General features: G+C 39.5%; 1 protein-coding gene across 3 annotated transcripts in view; it reads right to left on the bottom strand.

Annotated features, from left to right (window-relative positions):
- The window catches only part of LOC122562594 (smoothelin-like), a 356856-nt gene extending 346794 nt beyond the window's left edge, over positions 1-10062 (bottom strand). For 2 of the 3 annotated variants that reach the window (XM_043715562.1, XM_043715563.1), the window contains exon 1: positions 9549-10062. In XM_043715562.1, the coding sequence (XP_043571497.1) occupies positions 9549-9599 (51 nt within the window). In that variant the 5' untranslated portion in view covers positions 9600-10062. The remainder of the gene's footprint in view (positions 1-9548) is intronic. The other variant, XM_043715564.1, reaches the window with a different exon arrangement.
- Between the last annotated feature and the right edge of the window lie 2375 nt (positions 10063-12437).

Genomic DNA, 12437 nt, shown 5'->3' with positions numbered 1-12437 from the left:
AAAATGTGTACACAAGGGCATGCGGTATATCAAATAAGCTTCTGATACTCATTATGTCTGGTTATTTGTGAAGACTATTTTGTGGGTAAGCTAACCACTATTTGTAAATGAAACAACAGTAAGAGACAGTACCTTCAGGACAGATGAGAAGAAATCTCCTCCACCGAGAAAGTGAATAAAACACTGATTCCTACTTTAGCCTTCATTGCTATTTGCCATCAGCAATTTTCAATAAGTTCCATAAGAGACATGACTCAAGATGGTCAATTATTGCATTAATTAGTCAGAAATACAACTACAGCTAATTTATACTAAAATTTTTAAAATATATCTCCTCCTAAAAAAAAAGGTGGCTTAGTGAAAACAACAAGAAGCTCCCAAGAAAGCAGCAAAACTGCAAAGTGTTCTGTTGCCTCAACATGTTTAGACATATGTATTTCTGCAGATACTTCAGCTGGTAGTCATTAATAAAGATATTGCATATCCCATAAATAATTGAAATAAATTAGATCACTTGGAACAGGTTTTGCTATAGGCTTTAGTGTCCTGTAACATAAAAACATTTCCCAGTAGAAACAAGAATCATTCAAACACTGCAGCATAACAAAAGCAAGGTTACCAAATTAAATTTTACAAGAAATAATCCATTAGATTTGTGGTGATAAGCAAGTTTAACGATATTTCCATTTTGTTTATACCAGAATAACATTTGCTCATGTCAAGGTATCATCTTTAAAATTATTTGATTCTGTTCACTCAACACAAGAGCTGTTGCCAAAAGGCTGTAAGGTAAAATCAACTTATCATGGAGTTCCAGATACAAACAGGCAGATGGCCCAATTGGATTTATAAAAAGGTAACAACACCTAACATTTTATTTGTGGACCTGAAACTAATTTCAATTTCTAAACTAAACACGTAGCAATATTCTGGTGTGGTTCAAATATATTGAGAAAATAGGGCAAAATGGGACATTGCTTGTGTATATCTGGTGAGATCACTTTGTACAGTATAAGTTTATAAATAAGCCAAAGACCACCACTTCAAGACTGGAAAATACTTGATTAATTTCAAATTCAAAGGGAAAGGGACACTATTACAAGAATGTGAACAGGTTTTATTCTGCTATTGGGTAAAAACAATGACTGCAGATGCTGGAAACCAGATTCTGGATCAGTGGGGCTGGAAGAGCACAGCAATTCAGGCAGCATCCGAGGACAGACAAAATCGACGTTTCGGGTAAAAGCCCTTGTTATTATCCATCATAACTCAATTGGTATTTTGTGCTACTGGAATGCTGTTGTCAATCCACAAAGATGATGTTCTGCCTACCACAGTTGAGCAATGTTGTGTATTTTATTTTTAACCTAAGTGCGGTCGTGCTTATTTTTTCCCCAGCACCCATGATGTGTGTGTGCAGGTGTGAGACACAGTAAGAGACACAAGGTGCACAAATCTTTATTCAATTTCCACCACCAGGAAGATAGGAAAACACCCAGGTGGCCAGTGACAAACACTGCCCTTCACATAGCAATGTTGTGTATTTATTCTAGAGCCAATTAATGTCAATTACTTCCTAATGATTGGCTGATTGAGGTAAACAACATTCTCCCAGTTGATCATAACAGAATACACTCAGCCAGTCCATGCATGAAAAACCCAAGACAATATCTATTTATTATTAGGATTCTATAAATGGGCAGCATTCGCTAAACCACCAAATATGCTACCTAATACCAATGTAACATAATCGGTTGATCCTGAAATTGGCTCATTTACACTTGTTAGTGATATACCAACATACACTGACAAGCTGTGGCTTTAAGTGTGTATTTGGTACTGGTTTCTTTTAGAGAGAACTGGGGGACAGTTATCAAGCAATCAATGAGAAGATAAACAACATGAGCCTTAGTTTTTTTTTAGAAAATGCACAGGAACAATGGAAGCTGCCTGAGTGGGTGTGATCAAAGTCTACAGATCCAGGATTTTAGTTAGCTTTCGGCAATTGTTACTGGGGTCTCAGCAAGATTGGAAGGCAGCAAATCTCTCCCAACTGCTACACTGAACTCTCTCAATTGTCTTTTGATGTTCTTGCCTCCTGGATTGGAGAACTGCATGAGAATTTGCCTTTTTGCTAAGGGTGTATTTATTTGATGCTACAATATGGAATAGTTAATTGGTCATTGTTACCATACCTACTATTCTGTTAAGTTTTCCAGTACAGTAAAACTATTGAAAGTTAGAGTTATAGAGACATACAACATGGAAACAGATCCTTCGTCCAACTTGTCCATGCTGACCAGATATCCTAGATTAATCTAGTCCCATTTGCCATCACTTGGCTATATACCACTAAACCTTTTTCATATACCCATCCAGATGCTTAAATGTATCAGCCTCCACCACTTCCTGAAAGCTCATTCCATCCATGCACCACACTTTGCATGAAAAAAAAAAGTTACCCCTTAGGTCCCTCTTAAAAAGTTTTCCCCTCTCACTCTAAACCTATGCTGCCTTGTTTTGGACTCCCCCACCCTGGGTAAAATACCTTGTCTATTTATCCTATCCATACCTCTCATGATTTTTTGAACCTCTCAGCTTATCCCTCCAACACTCCATGCAGGATAGTCCCAGCCTATCAGCCTCTCCCTATAGCTCAAACACTCCAAACCCTGGCAACATCCTTGTAGTTAAAAATCACAACACCAGGTTAGAGGCCAACAGGTTTATTTGGAAGCTGATTGCAAAGTTTGGTACCCATGGGAATAGCCTCAACCAGGACCTTGGGTTCATGTCACACTACAGGTGACCCCACTGCATGACACCCACACAGACCCTCCCTCATAAACAAGTTCTTTCATGCACACACAACCCCCACTCACACGCACCCTCTCACACACTTAACCAAGCTTACGTATAGTATCACATCTGTCGCTGCTGCATGCGCAGGAGCAAGCAAGAACTGCAGATGGTGTAGATTAGCGTCAAGAGTGTGTTGCTGGAAAAGCCCAGCAGGTCAGATAGCATCCAAAGAGCAGGGGAAAAAAAAATAAAAAAATAATTGACATTTCGGGCATAGGCCTTTTATTAGGGCCTTCATGGATTCTTCTGCTCCTCAGATGACCTGCTGTGCTTTTCCAGCAATACACAACTCCTACATGCACACATATACAAGCTTATAGGGTGAATTTGTTTTTGTGAATTAAATTTTATTTTACTGAAAAACTGCACAAATTCATGTAAAACTAAAACTATACAGAGGGTTTGTCAGTCTAACATAGCATTGGAACACAGACTTCACACCTATTGTTTAAAAAGTTGAGCTATCTTGAGACTGTAATTTAAGAGAAGCTCTGGGAATTACATAAAGAACAGAAACAAGGATATAAAAGATGAAAGTTTTAATCTAAGACTGTTTACTGTATCACATCTCCATGACACTAGATTCCTTTACCTATACATTCTGTGAGAATGTTCTTAACCTCCACAACCACCTGATAAAAAGGGACGGCACTCCGAAAGCTAGTGCTTCCAAATAAATCTATTGGACTACTGCTTGGTGTTGTGATTTTTAACTTTGTCCACCCAATCCAACACTGGCACCTCCAAGTCATAACACCTTTGTAAATCTTTTCTGAACCCTTTCAAGTTTCAGAACATCCCTCCTATAGAAGGGAGACCAGAACTGCACAGTACTCAAAGTGGAGTCACCAATATCCTGTACAGCCACAACATGACCTCAACTCTTATGCTCAATGCACTGACCAATACAGTTAAGCATACCAATTGTCTTCTTCACTATCCTATCTACCTGCATCTCTACTTTCAAGAGAAGTATGAATCTGCACTCCAAGGCCTGTGTTCAGCAACACTCCCCAGAACTTTATCATTAAGTGTACAAGTTATGCTCTAATTTGCCTTTTCAAAATGCTGAACCTCACATTTATCCAAATTAAATTTCATCTGCCACTCTTCAACCCATTGGCCCATCTCATCAAGATCCCGTTGTACTCAGAGGTAACCTTCTTTGCTGTCCATTATACCTCCAATTTTGCAGTTATCTGAAAATTTATTAACCATACCTCAGATGTTCACATCCAAATCATCTCTCTAAGTGACAAAAACAATTAGACCCAACACCAATCCTTGTGGCACACCAGTGGTCACAGGCCCCCAATCCGAATAGTAACCCTCCACCACCTCTTTCTTCTATCTTCGAGCCAGTTCTGTGTTCAAATGGCTAGTTCTCCCTGTATTGCATAGGATCTAAACTTGCTGACCAGTCTACCTTGACAAACCTTGTCGAATGCCTTACTCAAGTCTATACAGGTCAAGTTCTTCTTTTATTTTGTTGTATTTTAAACAATAGTAATTGAATAAATTGTGTTTTGCTTAATAGAGTAATTGAATTGCATCTGGAAGACAGCACCTGATATTTACCTTCAAAAGAAGAAATTGTTAAGGGTCTAGGCTACCTTCTTAATGTGTTTTGAGGGGTTCTGGTCTGGTCATAACACCAGAAATCTGTTCTCTGCAAGTAATAGTTCTATGCCAAAACCTTGTGACTTTGCGAATTGCCCAGAAGCAGAGGAGCTGTTGCTTGTTCCAGATTTGTTCTTTGATCAGCATTGACTTGCAAACAACCACAAATTCTTTTCTCCTGAGGTATAAATTGTGGAGAAACAAAGATACCAAGTTTGAAATTATGTATTGATGAGCACAAAATGCACATGTTCAACAAAAGTCTCTTTTCAGCAACATTAAATCAAACAATCCAAACAATACACTATCCAAACTCACAAGAAAGCTACTCCAAAACAAGCTGCCAACTTAGACATAGGAGTACAATTTGAGAAGAATTGTAGCTCAGGTTGAGGTTCGGGTTATAAGTTTGCTCGGTGAGCTGGCAGGTTTGTTTTCGGACGTTTTGTCACCATATTAGGTATCAGTGAGCCTCCAGTGAAGTGCTGCTGTTCTGACCCACTTTCTAATTATGTGTCTTGATCTGTTAAGGTGAGTGATTTCATTCTGGTTATTTTTCTCAGAGGTTGGGAAAAGGGGTCCAAATTGATGGAATTTTGGTTTGAATGCCAGGAAATTCCCATGCAAGTCTGTTTGGCCTGTCCTTGGATGAATGTGTTGTCCCAATCAAACTGGTGTCTTTCTTCGGCTGTACATAAGAATACAAGTGATAGTGGGTCATGTCTTTTGATGGCTAGTTGATGTGTACCCTGATGGATAGTTTTCTGCCTGCGGGGTGGGGTGTTTGGGGGTGGGGTGTTTGGGGGTGGGGTGTTTGGGGGATGACTTCATTTTTGCTGATTGTTGGTATAGGGTCCTTTAGATTCATCAGTAGCTGTTTCAGTATGTTGGTAGGTTTGTGGGTTACCATGATGCCAAGGGGTCAGACTAGTCTGGTAATCATCTCAGAGATATGTCTTTGATGTATGGTAGTGTGGCTAGAGTTTCTGGGTGTGTTGTGTCTACTTGTTTGGGTTTGTTGGTTAAGAATCGATGGACTGTGTTTATTGGGTACCCGTTCTTCTTGAATATGTTGTATAGGTATTTTTCTCCTGCTGCTTGTTGTTCCTAGGTGCTGCAGTGTGTTGTGGCCCGTTTACATCATGTCCTGATGCAGCTCTGTTTGTGGGTGTTGGGATGATTGCTTCTGTAATTAAGTATCTGTTATTAGTCTTAGATAAAGTATCAGTGGATATACTGTACTGGAAATGGAATTAAGGAGGATCAGATCAGCATAATTTCATTAAATGGTGGCACAGAGTCAATGGGCTGAATGGCCTAGTTCTGTTTCTTGTCTTAGGTACTTCCAGAAGGCATTTGATAAAGTGCCACAAAGGCTTTTGTGGAAAATAGAAGCTTACGGTGTAGGTAGTAACATATTAGCATTGTTATGGACCAGACCCCAAAATTTTACAAGTTAGCCTCGACCCTAACTTTTTCTTATTTTAAAAAAGGTAGATATAAAGTGTGTATTCCAGATGTGATGTGATTGGTCAAACTACTTGACGTTCAGCAAAAAACAGTATAATTACAATTAAAACAAAAAGGAGGAAGAATTTAGAATAACTTAACTATTGGAAAACTTAACTAAATGATAGATACAGTTCCAATTATTAACTATTCCAATATAGTAACATCCCATAAACACACCCCTTGGCAAAAAAGGTAATTCAGACAGATCCTTACATGTACTTCAATCCAGGAAGAAACAACATCAAGAGAGTTTTCAGAGAAAGTAGCAGCTTGCTATCATTTACCAAAGCTTCCAAACCTTCTGGGATCCCAAACAACTTGTAAAAGCTAAAAAAACTAGAAAGCCTGGCTTACGAGAGCTGTCCACTCCCCTTTCATTGTTAAAATGGTTAAAATCTAAAGGCCCCCCCCCCCCAGTTATTTACTTAGGCAGTTTTCAGTAGCCAGTTCAATACATCTGTCTTTTCAAACTCTTCAAAAAACTCAGGACACAATAACCTTTTTAAAGTAACAGCATCGTCACAACATGGATACAAGACTGACCAGCTAATAGGAAACAGAAGTGTAGGCATGCATAGGTTCTTTTTGGCTGACAAATTCTAACAAGTGGCATGTCACAGGGATTAGTGCTGGAACCTTAACCATTTACTATATAAAGTGGGACAGAGGTATTGTCGCTACACTTTCTGATCACACAAAAGTAGGCAGAATGCAAGTTGTGAACAGCACTTAGGATGGGAGGTTAAATGAGCAGACAAAGAATAGCATAAAGTTGTCCATTTTGAGGGGAAGAATAAAAATTGAAACAGTTTCTGAAGTAGATACGCACACACACGCACACTTTCCACTCAACCTGCACATCTTTAGACTGTGGGAGGAAAGAAGAGCACCATGAGGAAACTCACATGGACATAGGGAGAATATCTGTCTGTGTGGAATTTGCACAGGCACCAAAGGGTGGACTTGAACCTGGGTCCCTGGCATTGTAAAGGAGTGGTGCTGCCCCCTATAACAGTCATAATTGAAGGAAGAATGCAATGATTTGGAAACAGTTCAATACTTTTACCAAACTAATTCCTGGAATGGGCATATGGAATTAATACTGAAAATGTTGCTGGAAAAGTGCAGCAGGTCAGGTAGCATCCAAGGAGGGAAGAGAATCAACGTTTTGTGCATGAGCCCTTCTTCAGGAAGAAGGGCTCATGCCCGAAACGTTGATTCTCCTGCTCCTTGGATGCTGCCTGACCTGCTGTGCTTTTCCAGCAACACTTTCAGCTCTGATCTCCAGCATCTGCAGTCCTCACTTTCTCCATATTGAATTAATAGAAAAGTTTGGACAGTATAGGCTTAGATCTGTTGGAGTTTAGAAGTGTAAACGTAACTTGATTGAAACATACAAGATCTGAGGAATTTTGACAGGCTAAATGTGGAGGATGGTTTTCTCTTGGAAAATTCTAGAACAAGGGATCACTGTCTAAAAATAAGGAACTGGCCATTTTAGAACTATGGAGTTTTTTTGCAGATGGCCATGAGCATTTGGAACACTTTTCCCTAAAAAAAGGGTGGAATATTTTTAAGACAAAGATGAATAGATTCTTAATACACATTCCTGCTTACCTTTGTTTATTTTAAGTTACAATCATACCCACCTTGATCCTATTGGGTGGCAGGACACCTCTAGGGGACCGAATGACCAGTCATGGAGGAGATTTAATACAAGGATGAGAATAAAAAAAATGAAATCACTGCTTAACCAAAAACTAAATGTATGTCAGTGAACACAATAATGATGGGCAGTTGGGACTTGGAACAATTAAGGACAAAGTTTTGGCTAACTTCACAGAAGTAGGACGTCAGCCAGAAGTGCACTGGAATGATCAAGCCTAGAGGTAACAAGAGTTGCTGCAACAGAATAGATGAGACAGGCAACATTAGATGCAAGTGGGTGGTCTTAATGATGGCATAGATATGTCACATTTCGTTATTTTAAAAATCACATTCTAATTCTCGAGAGCATTCTTTTGCAATGATGGAAATACATTCTCCAATTCAACTAATGAAAGTTTTAGGGAATCGGAGCTGACAGATGTAACGTAATGCACTCAACATTTGTACCCTCACTGGGCTGGTCATTGTATTTCCAGGTCCGCCAGAAAATATCGTCTAAGTTTCTATGTTTCCGAAGAGACCAAAACTGATAATTGTACAATTTACTTTAAAAATCTCTAACACCTTAAATTTGCCAAACCAATACAAAAATCAGGCTATACGCAGATGGGAATGTGCACATATTTCGCTCATCCACCTACATTTAAATTTTTAAAACTTTCAATTCCGAAGAAATTATATTGGACTCAAAATATAAACTCTGCAAAGCCGCCAGATCTCTTGAGTTTGTCCAAAATGTTCTGATGTTTTAATTAAACTGTCCATCCTTCTTGAAAGATGCTTGCATATTCAGCCTAACTTTCTAAGCGTGCTGCGGTCAGTGCTACGTAGAATTGCAATTCAGAAGTATCTACAAATCTCCTCAATGTGTTAGCCGATTGAGCATTGTACGCCAGAAAGATGCAATGCTTTCCAATTAGAAAGCCAAGAAAACTTGAATCACATCAAAAGAGCAAGATCGACATACTAGACGAGATTTAACGTGCACATCTTTGCAGTTCTGTTGGGACAAGAAACAGAACTAGGCCATTCAGCCCATTGACTGTGCCACCATTTAATGAAATTATTCTGATCTGATCCTCCTTCATTCCATTTCCAGTACAGTATATCCACTGATACTTTATCTAAGACTAATAACAGATACTTAACTTCAGAAGTTTCACCTTTGCAGGAACAAAAGGTATTTAATTCGTCGTGACATCGTAATTAAAGCAACTTGGCTACTCAAATCCAGAGATTTACCCCAACTCCTGCTGAAGGTCAGAGGTGAACTGTAGCTTCAGCCCTGCCCCAGCTAAAGTCTCGGACCCTGCGCCTCAGCAGGTCAGGTTAACTATTTTAAACTGGACATTTTTCAAAGGGAGTTTAAATGGAAAGGACAAACTCAATAATTCCATCCGGAATTAAATACTTACAATACATGAATATCATGGCTGTTCGACACCAGGTCAAGATACAAAATTTGGAACTTTTAAAAATAGTACAAAATACAAGAGTAGTGAAAATGTGCCAAGATTCATAGTCGTTTTCACATCTTAAAAGACTCTATTAACAGTACCGAGTGACATTCCACATTCAACCGCTCGAGGCCTTAACATGCCCCGAACCCTTCCAAAACAAAAACCAAATCACGGAAGCCAACTCATTTTAAAACAAGTGCCTATGTGCCTTGGTGCATCGTTGGTCTGGCGTGGCACCACCTCCCCACCCCGTCACCCACAGCAATTATTGCTCAGGGTCGCATATTCTGCAGCCAGGTACACAGCGGAATTTTGCACTAACAGCCGCCGCCCTGGCACGTTCAGCAACAGCCAAGCAGATCCCAGTACCAGTACCGGGTTGGGACAACATTTTTAATCCCAAATAAATGGGTCACACTTTCTCACCAATTTCCTGAGGGCAGTTTCATCCAGAGCGGAGTAACGGTCTGCGGACATGGTCAGACTGTGCCGTGCTGGCTCAATACTCCAGAGGATCGCAAGATGACTTAACCAACAGGACTTTTTCTTTTGCGGAAGTTCGTGTATCCCGGCTTACTCTCGATGGTCTTTGCTGGTTTATTTGAAGTTGACTCAGACTCAGGTAAGTGGGTCGCTGTCACTCGGTGACAGGAGGCGGCCGCTGACAGATCGCTGCAGGTGCGATGGTCTTTGATCCCGCAACTCGGTCGACAGTCAAACAGAGGTGGGGCAAGAAAGAACAAAAAAAAAAGCTGGTCTCCTCTCAAAAGTAAGATTAATTCAACGTTGAGGAAGATCAGGCGATCGCTGATCCTTTACGACTTTTTCCGAACGTGTAGACCCCCGGAACACCAAATCCCCGGGGATTCCTTATTCCTGGGTTCAAATTCCGGACCAGCAATCCCGGGAACGTTCCATTCGCAACCGCTCACCTCAGCGCGAGCTTCAAATAACGACCATCCCCACGAAGCTCTGCCCACCAACCTCGACATCGACCAATCGCGTCTTGGTGTACCCTACCAGCTTCTTTGTGATTGGTGCACGGATATCAACGGTCGCTTTGACACGCCATGGCTCGGCCCTCTCTGCCCTGTGCACCTTCGGACGATGGAGTTTGTCCGTAAGTCTACGGTTACTCTCAGGTTATATTGCCGGTGTTTAGAGATAGTCAACCGTAAAAAGGAACAGTCAAGTCCAGGATATCTGAAAATTAGAAACAGAGAATGCTACAAATGTTCAAAAGATCTAGTTAGATCTTTGGAAAAAGAAGAAAAAAACATGTAACGTTGATTACCTTTTTAGGAATTATTTTGCTTTATCAGTACAAAGCTTTTTCATGAGTTGGGGATGTCTCCAACTGTTTTACAGTGAATTTTAAATACAATTGGAATGTAGGAAACACATTAGGCAATTTGCAGACGGCCAAATCCCACAAACAATGAGACAATGACCAGAGAAACAGTTTTTATTTTTGTTGATCTTGATTTAGAGATAAATTATATCTAGTACCTTCTTCTGTTCTTCAAAATACTGCCGTGGAATCTTTGAAGATGGAATTAGGCTCAGCTGGATCCTCCTACCACGTAAAAGTCCAAGTCATCGTAACACACATGCCTTTACTCAGACGAAGTTGGCTTATATGAGATCCTGCCTGACTGCTGATACTCTTGTAATGCAATTATGTTCATACCTATACACAAAAAAGATCTACTGAATACAAGTCAGGGCTTTTTACCCATTTTATTAGAGTCTAGAGTTCTGAAGCCAATTAAATCATCTCTATTGCTGATTCAGCTGAGATCAACCAAATAAGCCAGATATAAATACTGTGAATTTTTAAATAAGTGTAGCTCAATGGTGAGTAACTGAATTACACAGCCCAAGTAGATTACACAACATTGAAAAAGTATGATCTGGGAAGCCACAGCTCATCCATTTTTAAAAATATACACTCATTCCATCTGTATTATCTAATCAATCTTAGAATAAATCTGATCTAAAATCTGTTCTTTGTGTTAAGAAATTCTTGCTTAAATCTTTGTTAACTTCTCCCTTCATCAGGTTTGGCCCATGCTGCTTTTCTTCTTCTTCGCTTACACTGAAGTAGTTTCCACATTTACATTATCTATAAATTTCAATATCTTGTTTACTTCTTTAAGCTCCCATCTCAAATGTGTTATGGAGCAGAGGTTAACCCACCTTCTGACAGTTAAACTCCTAAACACCCAAAAGGATCACCTCGCCTCATAATCTGTTAAAATTTATAACTTGTATTCAGTAGATCTTTTTTGTGTATAGGTATGAACATAATTGCATTACAAGAGTATCAGCAGTCAGGCAGGATCTCATATAAGCCAACTTCGTTATGAAACAGAATAAATGAAATGAAATCCTTTCATTCACCCTACAATCAACAAGTAACAATTAACTTATCCAACAGTGAAAAATTTAACAGGACTACTAACAAACAGACCAATTCCCATTTAACTACTAACTATTCCCTAATCAACACAAAATCCTAATGGCATGCTGTTCCAATGAAATACAAGTCCCAGTGGAGTGCATCATTTCTCCCTCCAATTCTATTTTGATTTAGTCCCTACCCTCCCCCTCACTGTTTTTGATCACACAGCACTGCCCTTTGAGAAGGGCAGTGCTTGTCACTGGGCACCCGGGTGTTTTCCTATCTTCCTGGTGGTGGAAATTGAATAAAGATTGGTGCACTTTGTGTCTTCCACTGTGTCTCACACCTGCACACACACACCATGGGTGCTGGGGGGAAAAATAAGCACTACCGCACTTAGGTGGTAGTGTGGGGGTTAAAAAGAAAAAAAAGAAAAAAAAAATAGGGATTCAGGGATGGGGGCTTGCTGGGTCTGTAAAAAAACAAAAAAAAAGAAATACAAGTCCCACTTTTATAACAAAACAGTAGAATTTATTCTCTCAAAATTACAGCCAGCATACATCTTCCAGAATGCACGATGCCCTCTCCACTGAACAAAATAATTGAGGGTACATTCTAAATAAAAACTATTTTAATTTGATACCTTCTGAGTTGTAATCGAACAACATTGTTCTTTTGTCATTTGTTTACTGCTACTCCAAATGATTTTATCCATTAAGTGACAATTCTACTATCAACACTTTTATGATTCAACTTTAGGCATTTCAATGTATCCATAGAATATAGTTATAATATTCAGAATGTGCAAATATGCACATTTCTTTCCAAAGTGCATATACCTAGTTGTTATAAATTTTATCTACCGTTGTTCTTCACATTTACAGAGATATCCACCTTTTTTATGTTTAATC

The sequence above is a fragment of the Chiloscyllium plagiosum genome, chromosome 25 (assembly GCF_004010195.1).
Source record: "Chiloscyllium plagiosum isolate BGI_BamShark_2017 chromosome 25, ASM401019v2, whole genome shotgun sequence".
NCBI lineage: Eukaryota > Metazoa > Chordata > Chondrichthyes > Orectolobiformes > Hemiscylliidae > Chiloscyllium > Chiloscyllium plagiosum.
The sequence above is the reverse complement of the archived record's forward strand: the minus strand, read 5'-3'. Positions and strand labels throughout refer to the sequence as shown.